Source organism: Vicia villosa, linkage group LG6 (genome assembly GCF_029867415.1).
Source record: "Vicia villosa cultivar HV-30 ecotype Madison, WI linkage group LG6, Vvil1.0, whole genome shotgun sequence".
NCBI lineage: Eukaryota > Viridiplantae > Streptophyta > Magnoliopsida > Fabales > Fabaceae > Vicia > Vicia villosa.
Window position 1 is genome coordinate 154,181,338 of NC_081185.1, and position 23,993 is coordinate 154,205,330.

Genomic DNA, 23,993 nt, shown 5'->3' on the forward strand with positions numbered 1-23,993 from the left:
AATTTTTTGCCTTCCAAATCTTGGATTAATATTGAGCTAATTATCTATCACTAATAGGTATAAAAATAAGGACATCTCTTCTTTGGGACGGGTTAATATCAAATGAGTCACCAAAAAAGTCAAAGTCTAAGAGAGGCTTATTCATATTCATCTATTCATTCAAATCATTATTTCTTCATCAAAGTGGCGAAGAAGTGGAACATCTTATCTTCATCGTATAAGAGGAAGAGTTAGAGAGGGGGGATAGAGATGAGGAGAGAGAAACTAGACACCTTGTTAACTATTTGACTTCATTGATTGTGGTCGGGCTCATCATGTTATTTATGGCTTGACATTTGTCTGAGCTTTCTTATATCCATCTTCTTGTCATCATGTTAGGATTTCATTTGGGGCTCATGTGTATGTTGTATTTTCCAACTGAGCTTAGAATATCTTCTAGGTCGTCATAGTGGTTTCCTTCATCAAGAGTTTTCTCAACCATGTCTTTCTATGTATACCTCAAGGTTCCCCCAATTTTATTTGAAAACACCTCGTCCATCAACTTTTAATATGTGGTGTTAACATTCTTGAGGTCGAAAGACATAACTTTGTAATGTTAATTGTAGTTATTTTATTTCTTATGAATTGCCTCAGGTTTTCCATATCTATTTCCCCTTTTAAGTTTAACATACTTACGAAACTAACTTTGATAAGATGAACCTCCTTGACAGCGATTCTACATACATATACAAAACAAACAACATTACATGCCTATAATTTAGTTGAAGAAACAACATAAGCCAAACGAGAATATGGTCATGAGGATAATTTGCAAATGAATACCTTAACTCTGCCCACAAAATTCTTGATTGGCTTATCCAAGTTATTTTCATCAAGATGAAGTTCCAAAGCATGACCAATAAAGTCAGGTGTATCATATTTCAATCCATATTTATTGCATTTGGTCAAATCATTAAGAATATAGAAAAATAAATTGAATGAAGGTAATAAATGGTGTTTGAATAATTGCAAGCTCTTGTAGATACATACGAAATCAACTGTCTTGGTGTAACTTGGTTCAAATCAAGTCCTTCATGAGATTTGGGATTATTTTGCCTCATAATCTTGGACATAAATAAAGAACTTGCGAGCTTGACACTTCTCAAACAGATCCATCAAAGATGACTTAGGTGCTTCAACATTTATTGCAGGGACTTGTAAATCTAAAAATTAATAGACAATGATACGCTGCCATAAGTTTTTACATTAACAAAAATGTTGACCTTTTCTGTACAACTTAACACCATTGGACCCTTAAGTTTAAGAGAGAAAAAGAGTTTAGTTGTTCTGCTATAAGCTAAAAACAACTCAAGAAACAACTAATTTTGAATGAACAATATACTTGAGTAACATTATAGCACCGACACCTACAAATATACACAGAATGGAATAAACTTCAATGAAATTATTTTCATGATTCTCATATAGATCGCTAGAATCAATTTTTTTTAATAATAAAGATATCGATAAAAAAATACTAAAGCATTTTTATGACTTTACCAATTCAATAAAAAAAACATTAACATGGCGCGTGTAGTTCGAAAATACCCAAAAACGGAATGAATACTTTCGCGCGATTCAAAGTAAATAGTGCCACGCTGGCAATCCGTGCCTGACCCCTATCAGCCAATAAACGCAAAGGTTGGGGGTACTATATAACAATATTCCACTAGTTAAGTCATTATCTAAACTCTCTTCTTGCCTTCTCAAATTTCAGTCTCTTGAATCTCACAAACTAGGGTTTAGGGTTTCGGTTTCTTCTCCGATCAGAAAATGAGTTCTACAACCAAGGGCGGAAGAGGCAAGCCAAAGGCTTCCAAATCTGTTTCAAGATCCTCAAAGGCCGGTCTTCAATTTCCCGTCGGTAGAATCGCTAGATTCCTCAAGGCAGGAAAATACGCCGAGCGTGTTGGTGCCGGTGCTCCCGTCTACCTCTCCGCCGTCCTCGAATATCTTGCCGCTGAGGTATGCTTCTTTCTGCTTTCATTTAGATCGATCATGATTGTAATGTTTTGGATGTTAGGGTTTTTTCATTATATTTGATAATCGGCATCTGAATTTCTCAATTGTTTGTGATTTAGGTTTTGGAATTGGCTGGGAATGCTGCTAGGGATAACAAGAAGAATCGTATTGTACCAAGGCACATTCAACTAGCTGTAAGAAACGATGAAGAACTGAGCAAGCTTTTGGGAACTGTAACCATTGCTAATGGTGGTGTTTTGCCTAATATTCACCAGACTTTGTTGCCTAAGAAGGTTGGAAAGGGAAAGGGAGAAATTGGATCTGCTTCTCAAGAATTCTAGGGTTTATTTTGCAGCAATTGTAAAATACATGGTTCGTTACTCCAAATTGGTTGCACTGGTTTTGATCAAGTGATAGATGACACAAACTAAATTGGATGGTGTATTTCACATGTTGAATCTTGCTTTCGAAAATATTTGTTCACTGGAAAATCACGTCAAATAATGATTTTTTTGGAAAAGTCTTATTGGATACATGGAGGACTTGTCGATGTTTCTTTGTAATACATTTGTTTATCATGAATGAAAGAAACTTGGTGTGTTCCAAAAAAAATTGTTTTGATGCTATTTTCCATTCAATAAGTGTCTCTTTATATAGGTTATGCTAATCAATTTTTTTTAACAAAATCGTGGAAATTGAAATGAAATGTAGTTTATAATGGATTATCAAACCTCAAACTTGGGCATAAGATGTTCTATCATATATTAAGCACGATTTTAATTGGGTAGACTAAAATACACATATTACAATTAATATATAGACCTTTGTTTTTTTTTTCTTTGGTGTTTCCGGTGAGTTCTTAGGCAAAGGGGTGTGTTCTTAGGCAAAGGGTTAAGATTGATTGGATCAGGTTGGGGATGGGAATAACTCATATTTCTATGCAATCCTAAAGAGCAAGCAAAAGAGAACTAATATGAAAAAACCTTTGCAAAGTTTATGGGACTATCCTTGCCACTCAAGAAGCAATAGAAGGAGAAGTCTTGGATTTTTATGGAAAGTTGATGGGAATTACCGAGTTAAACATGGAAGGTAATGACATTATTGCAAAGAGGGATGGGAAACAACTTACAATGGACCAAATATCAATGTTGTTCACATCTATTATTATACAAGAGATTGAAAATGCTTTGAAGAGTATTAGAGATCTCAAAGCCCTTGGTGTAGATGGCTTTGGTTCAAAATTATTTAAAAAGTCTTGGAGCATTGTAAAGCATGATGTTACTCCGACTCGAATGCAATTACTTTGACTCAATGCATGTGGTACAATGTGAGTATCAAGCTCACCGCTCCCGATTATAAATTAGAGCCACGCTTCCGATCCGGACAAGATCAGAGCCCTCAAAATATGAACCTTTAGTTCACCGCTCCCAAATCCACAAAGGAGACAAAGCCACGCCTATGTTTCCACACAAGGATCAAAGCTACCCACTTTTGTTTCCACACAAGGATCAAAGCCACCATGAATGCATGTACAATTATCACAAAATATATGCAATTAAGATCATCCATACAATCTTAACATATCGCATACCACAATAATTCACGCAATGAATTATCCACCAATTGTACAAAACACACTTATCATATAACAATCACAACGATGCACATCAATTAGCATATATTCATCCACACTCATCATGAATATCATACCACATTTATCATGCCAACAATTGTCATCCACAGTCCACTAATTCACTAAGAACATAAAGATAATCATATGTTATTCACACAACAACATCATAATTAATTCATCAAGTGCTAACCATTTATATCCTATCATATAGATATTTACATTAGCTTCCTAATGCTTCGAATGACACAAGAAAAAGGAGTTACTGATCAAAAGTTATGCACGTTATAATTTTTGCAAAACATGGCATATTCGCCCGGCGGAATACCCCGCTCGCCCGGTGCTCCAAGACAGAAACTTGGCCACCCCTCGCCCGCTACGCTCGCTTGGCGCACACATGTGAACGTGCACTCGGTCGGCGAAGCCATATGCTCGTCCGACGAACAACACCAGAACCAGAAAAATCTGTGCGTTTTCAGCACATCCAACACCAACCCAACTCTGATTTTTACCAATGAAAACTCATTCCAACAGTAATTTATCACATGTTATGGGTTCCTATTCTTGTTTCTAATTATGGGTCATCCATATAACACATTAAACATGACAAGATCATAAAATCTCATTGATTCAACACAAACCCTAACATTATGAACTCTATGAAGTTTAGGAATAAATACTTATCACACTACTACACATTGCATACATATATAATCAAGATAATGGAATTCTCCCCCTTACCTTGAATCAAACTCCTTCTTCTTCAAGAATCCCCAAAATCTCCTCTTTTTTCTCTACTCTTCTCCTTTCCCAAAAAGATAGTGTAACCTTTAAAACCCTATTTTCCTACTATCTTCTCTTAAGTTAATTGGGCTTAATCCACCAATCCACCTAATATTATATTTCTACCACTTAGGCCCAATTAGTTATATCTCCCTAATAACTTAATTAACCTAATGGCACAATTACACACATAATTAAATAATTATCATATCACATAATAATTAAATAAATAAAATAATTAATAAAAACACCAATTAATATAATTAATAAAATAACTAATAAAAATCGGGATGATACAATATCACTTTCCTCCATCTGCAAAATTTCATATTGCCTTCGTATCGTCTGGAGCTTCACCTTCTTGAATTTCTCGGCTCCTTCACAGCTTTTCTCCAAGATATCAAAGACCTCCTTGGAAGTTGTTGCACCATAATTCTTCTCAAAGTTCGCTTAATCAACACATTGATGAATCATGAACAATGCATTGGGCTTCAAACGCCCCATCTCCGACAATTTGATAGCCATTCTACTCTACTTCGTAGACCTTATGGTAACCGAAGACTACCTTCATATATATTTGTTGGGGAAATCTAAAAAAACATCGAAGCAATAATGAGTCAATGATTCAAGACTACAAGAGATTTTGATACAATATTTCCCCTTAATATTTTGTTGATTCATAATCGATGTAAGACCGAACATTCACACTTAAATCCAAAAAAAAAAATATAAGTAAAAGAAAAAGGTTGAGTTCGTTTTTTTTAGAGAAATTAAAACAAATGAACAATAACCAAAAACAAAATGATCGAAACAAAAAAAATAAAATTATATGAACTAAAACAAAAAAAATTAATAAACAAAAATTTTGTATGAGTTTTAGAAAATTCATTAAAAAATTAGATAAATTTTTTAAATTCAAAAAATTAAAATTATATTAATGATAAAGTCATTTAAAAAGAATACTTTTTCAAAAAATTGTAGAAAATAGTTTTATATTCCACAATACTCTTCCCTACTTTTTCTATCATTTTCTTCAAACTCTCAAATTTGGAGGAAAGAGAAATGGAAGAAATAATGGAAAATTCTTATTCCACCCCATAGTCCTAAGAAAGATCCCGTGCAATTCCGTTTCTGCCCCTGTAATAACGGGAAATATATTTTCGGTACGCACCATATTTGACACAAATAGGCCAAATTGGGTTTGGCTCCTCAAAATGTAAAAAACTATAACAGATATATATCTCCGATTTAGAACCGGAAATATATTCTCGGTTAGTATAGCGGGAAATGATACCACCTTGTTATTTATATATTACTGGAAGTATACTTTCAATATTATGGCAACTATATATAGACCAAAACAGTAACCAGCATGGTCTCCTTTTGATCATACCATCCGAGACTTGGCCGGGCCAATTCATTGAAAGAATGCAAGACTACAACAAGTTGAACAAAATGGAAATAGAAAAAAATAGAGAAAAGTCAAAAGGGATGCCTCCGGTGGATTTGGACGACAAAAATTTTTTCGGGTCATTTGCGTAGTTAGATCTCATTTTATCGTAAATGTCATCTTGTTCATGTATTATGCTGTGGAAATATAGTCACTTTTGTAGTTTGGCCAACATATAATATTTCAATACATGAATTCTATTTTCTAATGTTGTTGTTTCTGTTCTGTTTTATCAGCTTTATGGCACTAACCTGAAATATATTTCCGATATTAAACTGGAGTTACACTTCTAGTTTTCCCTCTGACAAAAGTATATATGATTTGTATGGTTCATGTTTGCATCCACCTATTATAAATAACCTCATTTGTCATATTTCTTCATAACACAACACCAAAAACCAGAAATGAACATGAAAATGAACATCGAATGGCATGTTGGAGTTGTCCACTTTACCGGCGCCACATCATCACGGGAATTTAAGATCATCATGTATACTCCAATTGAAGAAGTGCATATAACATTGCAGGAAGTTGTACCTTATGGCGACAATCGCAAAGTTGAAAAGATCAAGTACCACTCGCCATCTCTTGATACAGAGGGGAAACTTCTGTTCATCAACCGTGACCTAAATAACATCGCTGATATGCGGACTATGTGGAATACTTATACCAGTTTCGAGGAGAAAGTTCTAATCGAGCTAGATGTGACTATTTCAAGATCGGTCGATGATATTATCATGATGTTGCAACGTCCACGCGGACGTTGATTTGTAATGTTTGCTTGTTGTTAAAATTCCTATTTCCTATGTTTATGTTACAATTCCTTATGTAATGTTTGCTTGTTGTGATAATGGTGTTATTTACTGATGTTATTCTGGTTTTTGTCTAGAACAAAACCATATTTATATCTCCGATACAAAATCAAAAATATATCTCCGGTTCCAATCTAGAGTTTTTCAATTTTTGGTGCGTATTGAAAATATACTTCTAGTTTTGAGGGGACATTTGTAGAATTTCATGTGGTGGACTAGAAAAGCATAGGGTGAAATAAGAATTTCCCATAATAATCTACCGGCTTGAATAGAGAGATTATTTTTTCATAGTAAAAATTTCTCCCAAAATTGAAAAATTAAACAAACTTCAAGGTAGAATTTCCACCACGGCACTCTGACACTCTTGGGCCTAAACAAATTTGAAAGGTGCGTTTGATTTGTAAAATAAGAAGTTTTTAACAAAACGGTATTAGACAATGCAGAACACTACAAGATAACTTTTTGTATTGTACTGTGTTTGATGGTCGATACTCTAGACACATTTTTCTCTATTTTGCTTTATATATCAATGTATTTGACTAAATAATATAAATTTTACTATATAATTAATTATTAATATTAAAATTTTTAATTGTTATGAATTAAAATATTAAATAATAAGAAGGAAAACAGAAAAGATGAAGAGATAATTTTTTTACTTGACTTTATTTGATATGTCAATGCAGCAGACAAAAATTATATAAGTTTTACTATAATATTATTTATTGATATATAAAATATTAAAATTATATTTATAAATTAAAATATTAAATAATGAGAATTATATTTATGAATAAAGATATGGGTTAAATATGTTTTTGGTCTCTATAAATGATCAAATTTTGCTTTTGATTCCTAAAAAAAATTGGTATATTTTGGTTCTACAAAATTATTATGTACGTAGTTTAAGTATATGTTGTTAAATCAATGTGTATTTTTGAATAATTATTTTGTAGACATGTTTAGAACGTTATAAAAAGTTATTTGAAAAAAAAAACTCAAAATTTTATTTTTAATTTGAGATTTTCATAATTTTTATCATTATCTTTTAAATTTAAAAAAATTCTTATTTTAAAAATTAAAAGGTAATTAAATAATCTTCAAAATTGTAGAAAATAAGGGGGACTAAAACTACCTGCATAAAAATTTTGTAGGATAAAAAAATATCATTTTTTTAGTAGTAACTATAATTAATATTTGAGATATTTATAAGGACAAAAAAACATATTTAAACCTAAAGATATTAAATAGAGAGATTAATTTATATTGTGATTTTATTTTTATAATTTGTGTTTGGAACAAAAAATTGTCTTATAGTTTAGTAAGACACAAGAATTCATATTTTTGTCCAATCTCTTATCATATATTTTGTTCTGTCCCATTAGTTTCTACATCAAACAGAATACAAACAAAGTTATTTTATTGAATTCCTTTTTTTTTTAACAAATCAAACGCAGCTGAAGACATGTACAATGCAAGAGGTCCAATAAGAGATCTATAGTAGACTATGACTCCAATAAAACAATTCAAATACTGCAATTAGACAGCTAAAGACAAACTACAATAAAAGCACAATTTCCAACAATTAATTGATATACAAAATGTGGACCAATTTTTCTTAAAATTTCTTAAAATATCAACTATGCATAACTATAGAGACTTAACTTTTAAGAATTTAGAACACATTCTTCTAAATGATATTGATATTGAAGATGTATGAGCTAGGTATCGAGCTCCTAACACCTTCAATATTGCAATTTTCAAATTTTTGACAATTGAAGTCATAGACATACCTTTAGATGAACATGCACCTTCAATCTCTTAGTTATCATTTTGATTCACCATCAAATGTGCTAAAGGGAGATCTTATTTTCTATACTCATGCATCTAGGGATGTATACATTGTAATAGTAATTCTTCATGCACTCAATAGATTTGGATGGAAAGTACTCCATGGTGAGCTTCCAAAATTTTGTATCGCTTGATAATTGATTTAACTTTACTAGATATTCAAATTTCTTCTCCTCTTCCATTGTCCATGATTTTGACACATCTTCTTTCTTGATATCAAACTTCCAACTCGAGAAAGTGTCATTAACCTTCGATTTTAAGCATTCTCTAGCTTCACCATGTTTTTTAACACGATCAATTGATTCAAGGTTCTCGCCCGAGCTTGAGTCGGACCTACCTTTTTCAATACTTTTTGCATCATTTCTAGATAAAGAAGGCATTGGCCAAATTTGGGTGCCTAACCACCTCAAACAATCATCACTATCATATTGTTTTATGTTAGTTGAGGCCTCCCATTTAGGAACTTCAGCTTGAAACCTAGGTCCTATGGGAATAAATGGTCTTGGAAGATGGCTACCCCTAGAAGGTAAAAATTTCTTCCGGGAGTCAGCGAATTCCATGTCTTCTTCTTTTAGTTTCTCTTTGATTGATGTCGCGATATCATAAGAATAACTATTATCCATTAAATCCCCAGCATGAATGTAAAAGTTCTCTTCATTCATAAGATAATTTGGTCGCTTTGCATAATCTTCAACGTCACTTAGGTGAGAATAGTCTTGTCTAGAAATAGAACAAAAATCAACCCTATCATTTTGATCAGGGGAACCATATTTAGTCCTTTTTCCATCTGATGGTATTGAACATAAGACAGGAGGAGAAGGTGATTTTCTTTTTTGATCTTTGGCATTATCAATACCATATTTCTTTTTACCATTTATGTATTGGTTACATTGCATCTTCTGAAATAAAAAATAAAATAAAATAATTGTGACTCTATTACACATAAAAACTATTTACGAACCTATACAACATCTTAGATAGTTATATCAAGTTTTGATTGAGTCTTTATGATAGAGTTATCATAAGTTAGTCCTTAGGTTAAATTTCATCTCGGTTGCATTTCAACAAATAATTTCAACTTAAAGTAAATAATTATTTATAAGAGCATGAAAACTATATAAAGTGGACATATCTAGTATAAGATCTTGAGTAAAAAAATCTAGTAAAATCTATGGGGAAACAAACAATTACTTATATCAACATGAATACTATTAACAACACACTCACTATTGTATTATTTTTTTACTGATTGAAATTAATATGAATCGCTAAATAAAGAGGCCGAGTATAAATTTGGTACAACCCATATAAATTTTATCGAATAAAAAATTATTTAAAAGTGTATGTGTAAGACAAAGTGTTGTTAGCATTCATATCAATATGTAAGATTTTAAATTACAGTCAGCGTTTAAGATTTTGGGTTTTCAGTGGGTACGTATGTTGTGTTTTGTCGCAACAATGAAGTAAGAAAAAAATCAGGGATGACAAAAAATCCGTATATGCAAATATTTGTGGATAAAATCCGTCACGGATATGGGGCGGATAGTTTAATAGATATTCACGGATAAAATAAATAAATAAATATTTAAATACCTGTTTGTTAATGAATACAGAGGCAGGTAGGGGTGTTCGCGGTGCGGTTTTGACGGTTTTGACGAAAAAAATCATCTGAACCGCAAAAAAAAAAATCGTGCGGTTTGGTTTGGTTCGGTTGGCTTTTAAAAAAATCCAAACCAAACCAAACTAATGTGGTTTGGTTAGGTTCGGTTTTTTACAAATATTTTATTGAGCCATACATACACATATAGATGAGAACATAATTTTGTATTTAGACATTCATACACTATCAAATAACAACAAAACTTGTCATATTTTGACAATAATTTTCTATTTAATATGTAAAAATTAAATTAGACAAAAGTGGAATATTAAACATAAAATAATAGTATAAAACAATATAAAAATTATTATAATGAAACAAAAAAAAGAAGAGACGAGAGATTAGTGAAGGTGAAAAAAAAAAGTTGAGAGATTAGAGAAGAAGATATGCGATAAAAACGAAACTAAAATACAAAACATTTACATAAAAATGAGAAGGTGAAAAAGAAATAATATAAGAGTAGAGATTATAGAAGAAGAGGGAATTTTTATGTGGCAAATAAGGTGCGATAATGTTATTAGAGATTTGAGAAGATCATGATTGAAATTATATGTCTAAGGATGAGAAAATTGTTCGTAATCATAAGGCTAAGGTATAATAAATTTAAGTTTGGTTGGAATTGACTTAAGTAAAAGTTAGGTTGTAACATAATGCGGTTTGATTCGATTTGGTTCGGTTTACAAAATACAAACCGCAAACCGAACCGAACCATGCAGTTTTGTTAAAAGATGACCCAAACTAATCCGAACCAAATGCGGTTTTTTGCGGTTTCGGTTTGGTTTGGTTTGATTTGCGGTTTTCTATTGGGTTGGTTTGGTTTTGAACACCCCTAGATGCAGGTTTAATGATACTCGTGTCCGCAGATATCTGTATATCTTAATAAATTATAAAATTAAGTCAATATTATTAGTTTTACTACTCTGACTTTTTAATTTTTTTTTAAAAAATTTGTCTTTTTATATTTCTTTCTTTTCTTTTTTGAAATTTTAATTGAAGAAAACCTTTCACATTTCATACAAATTTTATTTGACAATTTCATATTTAAATTTCTTTAATACTCCATATTTCACTTCAACAATTTCATCGTCCAACCAACAAGTACCACCCTTCCTCTATCCAACTAGTGCCTCCCTTCCTACTCGTTCATCGTCCGTTCTTCTACCATAATTCGCAATCACAATACTCCCTCCGTTCCTTTTTAAGTGTCGTTTTAGAAGATTTTTTTTTCCTATTTAAGTGTCGTTTTATAATTTAATGTTATTGTTCTGGACTGAGCCAAGATTCGGCCCAATCTACTTTCGGCCCACTTAACCTTGGGAGTCCAAACCACCCATGGCCCACAAAGAGCAAGCAGTGCTCCCTTACTCCGTGCCCGGCATAACTGTTCCCCGCGAGCCATCTGATGCCCGGCACAAGTGCTCCTCCGAGCACCTGCCCTCCGAGGACTCTTCTCCTCGCAGGGTCCCTTCACACCCAACCCCCCGAATAATACGGAGTCCACGTAGTCCCTAAAAGACCGCGTCCCCCTTGAACTTCAGAGTGGTTGATCAGGACGGAGAGCACTCACGCATCTCCGATATTTCTGCCTAGGAAACCTGGCAGTCTCCTAATTGGGCCTGGGAATCCCGCCCAGTAGCGAGATCATGGCCCAGCGCTGGGGGCTATAAATACCCTCTTTCACTAGAGGGTCAGATATTCATTCTCTTTTAACCTTTAGCTTGTACTTGCTCTCCCTTGCTCGTTTTCTTACTTTGCTATCGGAGTGCCTTGCAGGTACACCCCCTTCATTTCTCAAAGACCCAGTTCCGAGCAGGCCTTGACGATCCTTCTGATCAGGTTACGATCAGTTATAATTTGTCAATTATACCCTTATTTTCTCAATAACCTCACCTCACATTTTTCAATTAGTTATTGGAAAAAGAGAGTGTATGATTGAATTTATTTGGAAAGAGAAAAATAAATAAGGGTATGATAACAATCTACTATCTTGGTTGAAGAGCTTTTTGCTAAAATGACACTTAAAAAGGAACGGAGGGAGTATCTTTTATTTATTTAGGTTAAAAAATGAAATATATGAATATTATGTGTTGGTGAAAAAGAAGGAAAATAATGTGATAAAATTTGGTTCTTAAATTGAAAGCGAATTGTATGGATCATGTGTGATAATAACTTTTTATGTATGCTAAAACCCGCAGATACTTGTAAATTTAGAAGGAAAAAAAGATATGGATTGGACAAAAAAATAGAAAAAAATTGTTATCCATGGATATCTGTAAATATTCGCGAATATGAGGCGGATACAAATATCATATTTATTCAACGGGGCAGACACAAATATCATAGTATTTGTTTCCATGGATATCCATTTACATCCCTAAACAAGATATGAGTATCGGAAATGATATGTATCTGATACATTATTAATTGAAAAAATATGATACGTTTCTAAGTCTCGTCTCAAAACTTGTAACCTTTCATTTAAATCCTCCATCAACTCTTCAAATAGGACTATATCATATTCGAAAAGTATTCATTTCGGTGTTAGTTCTTGGATGTGTTTCGTGAGTAAATTCAAAGCCAAAATAATAAAAGCTTATGGTTGAACCTTGGTAAAATCTTATTGTTGTGAAAAAATCCAAAGTGGGTTTGTGCAATGAAAGAAGAGCTGGAATCTATAGAGAAAAATAGTACTTAGAAGTTGGTCGATCTACCGGAAAGAAAGAAGTCAATCGGTGTGAGATGGGTCTATAAAGTGAAGGCAAATCCCAAAGGTGAAATAATCAAGCATAAGGCTCGATTAGTTGCAAAGGGATTCTTGCAAAGAGAAGGTATAGACTTCGATGAGATATTTGCTCCGGATGCTAAGATTGAGCCATTGGACTAGTTATTGGCATTGCTAATAACAACAATTGGTCCATTTATCAAATGAATGTGAAATCTGCATTTCTTAACGGTCCGCTTGAGGAAGAGGTGTATGTAGAACAGCTCTTTGGTTTTGTTGTGAAGAATCAAGAGGGAATGGTCCACAAGTTGAAAACAACATTATATGGTTTGAAGCAAGCTCTGAGGGCTTGGACAAATGGATAGATGATTTCCTAGTTGATGTTGGTTTCAAGAAATGTGTGTCTAAACTTGGAATTTATGTGAAGTTGGATACAAGTGAAGGTGCGATCATACTTTGTCTATACGTGGATGATTTGTTGATCACGGGCAACAATTAGTTGAGTATTTATAAGTTCAAGAGTGAACTTATGAAAGAATTTGAAATGAGTGGCCTTGGCATTATGACGTACTTCCTTGGCATAGAGTTCCACAAGTCAAAAATGGGACTGCTAATGCATCAAAGAAGATATGCTCTAGAAATTTTGAAGAAGTGTGATATGAAGCATTGTAATGCTGCCATAGCACCGGCTGTAGCAAGGCTACAATTGTCCAAAGGTGAGGATGAGCAGGATGTAGATCCAACTCAATACAGGAGATTGATTGGGTCATTATGTTACTTGTGCAATATGCGGCTAAATTTGGTGTTTAGTGTCGGTATTGTAAGTAGATTCATGGAGACACCGAAGGTGTCTCACTTGGAAACAATCAAAAGAATTCTAAGATACGTAAAATGGTATATTGGTTGCAAAATTCTCTTTCCCACGACGGATACGGGCAGAAATACAATTTACTCGATTTTAGCGATTCCAACTGGTGCAGAGATAAAGATGATTGCAAGTCTACAACTGGATACATCTTTATGTTCGGAGTAGCATCAGTCTCATGGTGTTCTAAGAAGGAACATGTAGTTGCACTCTTGTCTTGTAAGGCCGAGTATATTGTCGCGTCGTTGTGTGTGTGCTAAGCCGTGTGGCCAATGAATCTATTGTAGGAGCTGGGCAACAATGAGGGTGAGACTGTCACACTCTTGATTGATAACGTTTCGGCGGTTAATCTTGCTAAGAATCCAATTGTCCATGGGATGAGCAAGCATATTGAGATGAGGTTTTACTACTTAAGGGATCTAATGAGTGAAGGCAAGTTAAGATTTAGATATTGTAGAAGTGAAGACCAAGTTGCGGATTTTTGGACAAAGGGAGTCACAAATGATGTGTTCAAAAGATTAAGGAGCATGGGCGTGGAGAACTTGGAGCATATGAATTAAGGTGGTGTGTTAGTTGATGACTATAATAATTCAAATGCATGTAATAGACTACTTGAGGTGGATTGCAAGCTTCAGCTTCTGAAGTAAGCACTTCTAGAAAGCTAATAAAATATTTTGGTTCAGTGGTAACCGGTTACATGAGATGATGTAACCGGTTACATGATCACGAATTTAATTTCTTAGTTTGTTATTTACAGTGGTAACGGTTACATGAGATGATGTAACTGGTTACATGATTGCGTTTTATGTTTTTCAGCTTGTTTAGTTGCTTATTTTCAGAATCTCAATTATTGTAATATGCTTGTTTAAATACCATTTGTTATATACTTTGCAAAGTTAATGAAAATTTAATTTCTCACTTTCAATAATTTTGTCTAATATTCTCATATTCTCTCACTTTATCTTCTCCACAAACACTAAAACCTCTATTGATTCACAAGTTCAAGTTTTATGTTCTAAGAGATTCAACCAATCAAACCAATTGATTGAATTCAATTTTGATTACAATGTGTCATAATATTGAGAAGATTAAAGGAACTCAATTGTGATCGTTGAAAAGTAAATACGTATACATACCTGTGAATTTTTAGAACTAGAATTCAATAGCATGGGAACTTGGTGCTTTTGATTTTAAAGACTAAGATGTGATGAAATTTTATCACAAGGTTTGGAAGTTGTCTCTTTTGATCATATCATCGTATCTCTACCATCCACAACTCTAAAGCATACTTTTCACGTTTTGTTCCACTTGAGACTCAAGCACTTCACCTACAAGCAATTCCCATTTACAAAAGGAAAATACGATAATTTTAAAAGGAATAAAACATGATATTTTTAAAAGGAATAAAAGGAATAAGAGTCTAATTTGATAATTTTAAGAGACAAAAAACATATTTAACACTAGTGTTTTAAAAACCGAATCAAGCCGGTCAGTCAAACCGATCAAATTGAAAACTGGAGGGGTTACCGGTCTGATCTAATTGCTGAATTATATATGCTATTGAACCGGAGAAAACCGGTCAACACCAGAGAAAAAAAAACAAGAACCGACAATTTTAGAAAATTGGTGGTTCAAGTGGATACTCTTTTAAAATAGAATTAGACTTTATTCAAACCTTATTTGGAACAACTTTTTCCCTCTTTGCTATTATACTTGGTTTAAAATTTATTTAAATTTATATTTTGCATAATTTTGTTGTGAGTGATGATTATATTTAGAATTTGAATGTTAAAAATAAACATGTGAAATTATGATATTTTAAAATTGTAAAATTTTGTAGGTGTTCTGATATTTTTTTGAAACTAAGTCGTCTGGTTCGATCGATTTAATAAATATATAGTATTGCAATAGAGACCAGTTTATTCAACTGAGTTATCCGATTTAATTTTGATTTATTCATGCGGTTCGACCAATGACTCAGTGATTCAACTAATAAAACCAGTGACTCAATACTCTCACCGGTTTGATAACCAATCCGATTTTTAAAACACTGTTTAACCCTATCAAAAATAGGCTAAATGGTATTTACCAATTGCATCAAATCAAATAAAAAAATTGGAGGATCTAATTAAATTAGATGAAATAAATTCCATCATATTTTAATTTATGTTATTTGTAAACAATATTATTTATGAATATGTTTGATCACATATCACAGATCTAAACATACATAAATCATGAGTAAGAAATCATTGAGATCTAAATCATTTCAACAAAAATAAATAAATAAATTCAGTTAAGCTTGTCTTTTTGTTTTTGGTTTAGATTCCTCAATATTTAAGAAAGAAAAAGCTAACCTTACAAAATAAAGAATAGAAAATGCAAATAATTGGAAAAATAACAGAAAAGTCTTGCAATAAAGAACGCAGGAGATGCAAGCAAAACAAGAAAAAAGAAAAAGGACTCACCGCAAATCAAGATGGAACAAAGCATATGCGATGAAACCGAAAAGGAAGGATGTAAGGTTGCTCCTTCAATCAAGAGGACATGAGTTGATGATAAAATTGATACTTTTATAGTGAAACAAATGGGCCTATAGAGTTTGCATAAAAAAATGGGCCTATAGAGTTTCTTAATACACCTCCCAATCTTCTATCGCACCACATAAAAAAAATATATTTCCGGATGCATCAAATATATACTGAAACATCAATTATTCTGGAGGCATCATAATTTAAATTTAGTGACATTGTGTCGCACCTTTCTCATTACAACATAATTCTTAAATTAAAACAAAATAGTGGAAATTCAAAATATATTATCTCAATCTAAAACATCTCATAACTCATTCTCCAACTTGAAAATTTTATTTTTTTTGTCATTCAATCTTCATATCCCTTCCATTAACAATTTCATCTCACAATCACTTGAAAAAGTTACATCAATTTTCTATTTGATTTCCATAACTTTTACAAACTCAAAACTATTTTCCCAACATTCACATTGTTCATATTTGTAATTGTACGAAGAACACACACCTCTTAACAAAAACACTTATCCTCTTATTTCTTCTAAGCATAAATCTAAATGTCCTACAATTTTGATTGTTTGAAGAGGTGTTGAATTTTTCTGACATTAAAACATTTAAATTCTGAAGAAGAAGAAGAAGAATATTTATGTAGATGAAAGTGGAAGAATACAAAGGTTGAAGAAGATAAATATGAAATCTTATAAACTTAAGAAAACGAACGAGTTTATTTGAATTAATGATAGAATATTGATATAACATGTTTGTTGAGTCACTAATACCACATCACCATGAGTTAACATTTTTTCTCAAAATTTAACACAAGTGGTTAAATTAACTAACAAAACTCTTATTAAGAGACTAATCTACAATGTTTATGAGATAAAAAATTAAAGTAAAACCTAAAATTAAATTAAAAACTTTGACACAAATCAAGCGAAATATTTAATACTATTTTTTATTTTAAAGCTCAAACAAATTTATTTTTTAGGCTTAATTAGACATTTAGTCCTTTAACTTAATTTATGATTTCATTTTGATCTCTTAGTTAACAAACGTTATATTATTTATTTTTTTCGCACTCTGGTTTCACGACACTGGTCAATTATTATTCCCACCAAGAATCGAACTCGATATTACCTTCGTCCCTTAGCAGGAACTCGTTTACCACTGAAGCCCAAGTCCTTGGTTGATAAACGTTATATTTTAGTCTCTTAAATTTAAGCATGTTAATAAATTTAGTTCATTTTGTTAAATTTCAACTTTAAATGTGTAAGGTGGTGCAATATTATTGAGTGTTTATCATAGACCCTATTTTTTATAAAAGATTTAACCATTTGAACAGATTAAAATATATTAAAGAGTGAAGATCCATTTTGACCGCTTACAAAAATTACACAATCCAAACTAGTCTCTCACAAAAAAAAATTGATTTAATCCCTTATAAAATTTAACCGGATTCTAATTTAATAATATAAAAAAACGGATACTAATTTAATAATATCAAAAAAAGCCAAAATTGTTTCTTATAAAGAATCAAACACAAGACTTTTAAACAGCGTCTTAAGTCTTTACCACTTGATCAATATCCATTCATGACAAATAATTTTCATGATTTCTAGTAATACTAATAATTCTAAATTTAAAATAAAAATTACAAAATTTGTATAAGTGGGGTCTCGAATCTAAGTCTATTAAATGATAATCACTCTACAACTAGACAAATGATCAATTTCTATTGTTAATATTCTTAATGATGAATAGTTAACTTAATAAGTTAAAACAAACATTTACTTCTTTCAAATAACATACAAATAAATATTTACTAATTTCAAATAATACACAAATTTAAAAATAAAATTATATATTTAATCAAATAGAAATAAATTATATTTTATTTAATTGAAATTAAATAACACATAAATAAATATTTAGTTATTTCAAACTAATTCGAATTAAATAATAATTAATTAATTAAATAGTAATTCAATTAATTGTTAAAATATTTAATCAATTAATTTTTAAAATTATTTAGTTAATTCAAACTAAATAGTTATCAATTAGTTTAATAGTAATTCAATTAAATATTTATGTATTTATTTATTTCTATATTAAATAGTTGAACATTAAAATTCTATTGAATTTAACAATAAACCACTAACACCGAATATTTTTTGAAAAAATATTAAAATTCTATTGAATTTAACAATAAACCACCAACACCTAATATTTTTTTTGACATTTCATCATCTTCTTTCAACTTTTCTTTCTTCATCTTAATCCTCACCTTAAACATTCATATCAAAACGCAAAAAATTATAAAATAAACTCAAAAAATTATATCTAAAAATTAAAACAAAATAGCATCAGTGAAAAGTATGATTGGAATTAGGCTATGCTGAGTTAGACTTTGTCAAGTTTGAATCTGACCTTTTGAAAATTTTAAAGTTTAAATCTGGCTTACGGCTTATCATAGGCTTATTTTTAGGCTTGAGTCTGCATTTTCAAAAGTTTGATTAGCCTACATAAAAGTCTATTTTATTTGAACATTTGTAAATAAGAAATTCAACTAAAGTTTAAATAAACTAAGAAATTCATAGATCAAAGAATCTAAATTCTTATTTGCATTGATTTATTTATGTTTACCTATTAACATAAGTTTGAGATAATATTTATTTGAGAGAACTTATAAAAATAATTTTTGATATTTTTATAAAAAAAATTATCTTATTTTTCTAAAATTTTCAAGATAACAAAACTTTATATTTGTATTTTTATTTAAAGTACAAATACAATATAATAATAATAATAATAAAATTATTTATATTTATTTAATAGGTATTAGATAGATTTAAAAGATTTTTTAATAATTTGTGGTCTAATCTTTTTAATTAAATAGACTTAAAAAATAGTCTAAATCTTTTTTATTTAAAAATGAAGTTCGGTTGATCTAAGCCTATATAGACTAAATCGTAACCCATATATTATTAGGCTGGTTTATTTGCGGCTTCGGGAATACCTATCCGTGCGGCTTGTGGTGGTATCTTCCGGGATCATGTGGGAAATCATAAAAGTAGTTTCTCCAAGTTCATTGGAGTTGGTAATTCTTTTCTAGCAGAGCTATTATTGCGGTTGAAATTGCAAAACAGAATAATTAGTGCAACCTCTGGCTCGAGTCGGATTCAAAGCTAGTGGTTCTAGCTTTCTCTAAACCTGGTATTGTTCCATGGGAACTTCAGAATAGATGGGAGAATGTGCTTCACCATACAAACTCGATTAATTTTTTGATAACACATATATATAGGGAGGAGAATCAATGTGCGGATAGGCTGGCTAACATAGGATTATATGTAAATGATTTTATTTGGTGGGATGCTGCTCATAAGGAGATTCTAATGGACTTGTTAGAAATTCTATTGGTCTTCCCAACTATAAATTTACTCATTAAGGAGTTTTGGTTTGGTCCCCCATTCTCATTCTCTTTTCCCCTGTATCTTCATTTTGGTTTGATATATTTTGTGGGGGGCTTTGCCCACCTTATCCAAAAAAAAAAAAATCCACTGTGGTGAAAAAGGCAAAATAATATGGCTCGCATAATTAGAACTTAATTTGATCGCCTGAAACAACAGTTTCCCGCAAATCTAAATAGGAATGCCACGCTGGCAATCCGTGTCTCGTTTTCTGAACCAATCAGCTTAGAGTGCTGGGTCCTATATAATAAAATCCCACTTTTCTCAGTCTTCACTTTTCTCGCTCTCTCAAATCTAATTTTCAATTCAAAGGTTTTTAGGGTTTCTCTTTTTTCCATCTATTGAAAATGAGTTCCACTGCTACCACCAAGGGCGGAAGAGGCAAGCCAAAGGCCTCCAAATCTGTTTCAAGATCATCAAAGGCCGGTCTTCAATTTCCAGTAGGTAGAATTGCAAGATTCTTGAAGGCTGGAAAATACGCCGAACGTGTTGGTGCTGGTGCTCCCGTCTACCTCTCTGCCGTTCTCGAATATCTCGCCGCTGAGGTATGATTCCTTCTTTGTTTTGAATTTTAGTGTTTTTCTGATGTATTTGAAAATTGGAATCTCTAATTTTTAATTATTTGTGATTTAGGTTTTGGAATTGGCTGGTAATGCTGCCAGAGACAACAAGAAGACTCGTATTGTTCCGAGGCACATTCAGCTTGCTGTTAGGAATGATGAAGAACTTAGCAAGCTTTTGGGAACTGTAACCATTGCTAATGGCGGTGTATTGCCTAATATTCATAACACTTTGCTCCCTAAGAAGGCTGGAAAGGGACAAGGAGAAATTGGATCTGCTTCTCAAGAATTTTAGGGTTTCTCTGCTTCTCAACAATTTTAGTCTTAGTCTTATTGGCCGTATATCATAATGTTATTTACAAATTATTCTTTGTTCTTAAGAAAATTGAGAGCATTACAGAATTTCATTATCGTTTATTCTCGAACTTCCTTTATATTCAATTTGTATATGAGAAATCAGGAAATTTCTATCGATTAATGATACCCCACAATCGAATGAATAATAAAAGGTTGCAAACCATAAATGGAATTTAAAACAAAGTTGGAAGAGTTAACCATTTGATCAGATGCTAGGAAGTATCTTTTGAAAAGAATGATCAACACATTAATATTGGAGAATTTTGCTTTGCAAAAAAAGAGAATGACATGTGAAGGAATATAATTGTTGCAGCTAATTTTTTATGCGCTTTAGATTACCATTGGTTGCAAGCCTATATAGGATTGTGCTAAGAACCTCTTCCGCAAGGCAAAACAAGAGGGGAAAGGGGTTTCCCTTGTCCAACCCCTCTCTTACAGTTGAAAAAACTTTTAGAGGCACCATTGATGAAATTGAAAGAAAGGCAGAATATTTTGGATCCAATTACGAAAAACAGAGTTGAAGCCAAACTTGTGCAAAACATACCACAAGAAACTCCAATTAATAGTATCAAAACTTTAGTAATGTCCACTTTGAGAGCATTGTTGCCACCAAAAATTTTGCCGTGTAAATGATTAATGGCTTTTGAAGCTGTGTAGACGCAATCCTTAATGCATCTTCTTTTGATAAAACCTCTTTGTTATTTTGAAATTAAATTGAAAGAGCAAGCCCATCTGCCAAGATCTTAGTGACTATCTTGAATTTGAATTTGGCCAAAGCAATTGGTCGAAAAGAATTCACAGAATCATCATCCTTGTATTTAAGCAAGAGAATGATGTTATTAGCATTATACTTGGGCAAAATCCATCGGACCTGAAGAATTGAATGATTGCACCAATAACCTCCTTCTCAATGATGGACCAAAAAGAATGATAGAAAAACCCCACAAAAACCATAAGGACCAGAAGCACCGACCTTATTGAAATTGAAAAAACTTTCTTAATTTCATCTTCAAAGGGAATATCGGCCAGGTATTTGTTCATATTAGCATCCATCAAGTTAGGAATCACCCCATCCACTAATGAGAAGTCATTGGGAGTACATGTTTTAAAACGGAAAAGGTTGGTGAAATAACTAACAACATGAGCTTCCATTTCATCTGGATCATGAAGAGTGCCTTCAGCAGTTTTTATGTGGGTTATGGTGTTTTTGGCCTTTTTGATTTTAGAACATTTATGGAAGTAAGAAGTAATTTTGTCACCCTCCATATGCCACTTGATTTTAACCTTATCTTTCCAAAAAATTTCCTCCATAGAAAGAACTTTCTCTAACTCATGTTGAGACAAAATTTCTTGATCCTTAATATCCTTGTTGGTGCCATTTCCAATGAGTTGGATGTTAGCAAGAGAGGCATAAGCATTTTTAACAAGGACATGAATATTACCAAAAACATCCTTGTTCCAAGTTTTGAGATCAAATTTGAGCAACTGTAACTTCTTTGACATGACATACATTGGACAACGAATGACTTGAACAGACCAATTTTTAGCAATGAAAGCCTCGCATCTTTCATGAAGAGTCCACATTTCTAAAAACTTGAAATTGAAAAAATGTTGACTCTGGGAGAAACTAAATTCAAGGAGAAGAGGATAATGATCTGATCTAAGCCTATTAAGGGTAGAAACTGTCATATTGATTGTGTTGGAAAGCTAAGATTGGTAAAATGAAATCTATCAAATTAAAACGAAACAAACCTCCTTTGAGTTCATTAGAGATTTAGAGCCAGTGAAAAGAGTTGTCATCTTGTTCATCGTGTTGAGGGAGAGAAGAGTTCCATGAAAGTGATTCGAGACGGTCGAGTATGGACAACTGCCCCACTTAACCAGGTGTTGGCTCTGCCACTGGTTTCAAGTTTCAACAATCATAAAGTTCAAATCACCAATATGAAAATTGATACTTTTATCATTATATACTAAAAATTCAAAAAATGAATTTATTTATTACCGATTAGTAAAGAAGTCCAAGCAATTTGTTCATCAAGCGTTTTTATTAAAATTTCGAAAACTACATTTACCTCATCCGAGGTTTGTTAAAATATATGCTCTTATCTCCTTTAAATTTACATATAACAACATAAATTTCTAGTGACAAGAAAGAAAAAAAAAAGTCCAAATACCACCTACAAATATGGTGTTTGGCTCACTATTAACTATAGAAGGTGTTGGTATTATTTGTATAGGCTTCCAAAAAAGTTAATGGATATTTTAAAAATACAAAAATATGGGTAATTTCCCCTTAAAATTTAAAATGAAATAGCAACTATCAAAAAGTAAATAATAATATGGCGCGCATATATAGTTTTATTTTCTAAAACTTTAAGAATAGCTTCGCGCGTATCTGAGTGGGAATGCCACGCTGGCAATCCGCGCCTCACTTTCTCAACCAATCACCGCAGAGTATTTCGCCCTATTTAATAAAATTCCACCGATTGATTTTTCAATCCGTACTCGTCTTCTCAGTCTTCACTCTTCTCGCTCTCTCAAATCTAATTTCCAATTCAAAGATTTTTAGGTTTTCTCTTTTCTCCATCAATTGAAAATGAGTTCCACTGCTACAACCAAGGGTGGAAGAGGCAAGCCGAAGGCCTCCAAATCTGTTTCAAGATCCTCAAAGGCCGGACTTCAATTTCCAGTAGGTAGAATTGCAAGATTCTTGAAGGCCGGAAAATATGCCGAACGTGTTGGTGCCGGTGCTCCTGTCTACCTCTCCGCCGTTCTTGAATATCTCGCCGCTGAGGTATGTTTCTTTTTGGTTTAGATTAGATCAATTATGATTGCAATGTTTTGAATATTAGGGTTTTATTATTGTGTTTGAAAATTGGAATCTCAATTTTTCAATTATGTGTGATTTAGGTTTTGGAATTGGCTGGGAATGCTGCTAGGGACAACAAGAAGACTCGTATTGTTCCAAGGCATATTCAACTTGCTGTTAGGAATGATGAAGAACTTAGCAAGCTTTTGGGAACTGTAACCATTGCTAATGGCGGCGTTTTGCCCAATATTCATAACACTTTGCTCCCTAAGAAAGCTGGAAAAGGACAAGGAGAAATTGGATCTGCTTCTCAAGAATTTTAGGAATTCTGTGTTTTTTTAGTAGTCATAGTTTTATTTTGACAAAATATCATAAGCAACTTAAAACATATTTTTGTTCTTAAGTAAATTGAAAGTCTATTCTAAATGTTAAAATTCTGCCAAAATAATAATTTTGTTGAACGAACGCTAAACTTGTATTAAAAACTATGGGACCA

General features: G+C 32.2%; 4 protein-coding genes across 6 annotated transcripts; 3 read left to right on the plus strand and 1 right to left on the minus strand.

Annotated features, from left to right (window-relative positions):
- Positions 1-1,708: 1,708 nt before the first annotated feature.
- LOC131610623 (histone H2AX) lies at positions 1,709-2,642 on the plus strand. Its single transcript, XM_058882619.1, has 2 exons — positions 1,709-2,004; positions 2,121-2,642. Exons 1-2 carry the CDS (start codon positions 1,813-1,815, stop codon positions 2,340-2,342), a joined length of 414 nt encoding a protein of 137 aa, XP_058738602.1. The 5' UTR covers positions 1,709-1,812; the 3' UTR covers positions 2,343-2,642.
- A 1,602-nt stretch (positions 2,643-4,244) lies between these two features.
- Positions 4,245-16,317, minus strand: LOC131610622 (AT-rich interactive domain-containing protein 2-like). 3 transcript variants are annotated; one of them, XR_009286550.1, is made up of 4 exons: positions 16,243-16,317; positions 14,911-15,102; positions 8,470-9,426; positions 4,245-5,004 (listed from the first exon to the last, which is right to left on the minus strand). XR_009286550.1 is itself a non-coding variant. In XM_058882618.1 (3 exons), exons 2-3 carry the CDS (start codon positions 14,941-14,943, stop codon positions 8,530-8,532), a joined length of 927 nt encoding a protein of 308 aa, XP_058738601.1. In that variant the 5' UTR covers positions 14,944-15,102; positions 16,243-16,317; the 3' UTR covers positions 8,077-8,529. The 3 variants fall into 3 exon arrangements, 2 of the variants coding, with proteins under 2 accessions (XP_058738601.1, XP_058738599.1); XM_058882618.1 differs by lacking the exon at positions 4,245-5,004 and having other exon boundaries at positions 8,077-9,423; XM_058882616.1 differs by lacking the exon at positions 4,245-5,004 and having other exon boundaries at positions 8,077-9,426.
- A 3,734-nt stretch (positions 16,318-20,051) lies between these two features.
- On the plus strand, positions 20,052-20,741 carry LOC131610624 (histone H2AX-like). The gene is made up of 2 exons (XM_058882620.1): positions 20,052-20,316; positions 20,405-20,741. The coding sequence occupies exons 1-2, from the start codon at positions 20,119-20,121 to the stop codon at positions 20,624-20,626; spliced, it is 420 nt and encodes a 139-aa protein (XP_058738603.1). The 5' UTR covers positions 20,052-20,118; the 3' UTR covers positions 20,627-20,741.
- Positions 20,742-23,174: 2,433 nt separating this feature from the next.
- On the plus strand, positions 23,175-23,962 carry LOC131610625 (histone H2AX-like). The gene is made up of 2 exons (XM_058882621.1): positions 23,175-23,482; positions 23,599-23,962. Exons 1-2 carry the CDS (start codon positions 23,285-23,287, stop codon positions 23,818-23,820), a joined length of 420 nt encoding a protein of 139 aa, XP_058738604.1. The 5' UTR covers positions 23,175-23,284; the 3' UTR covers positions 23,821-23,962.
- Positions 23,963-23,993: the final 31 nt, after the last annotated feature.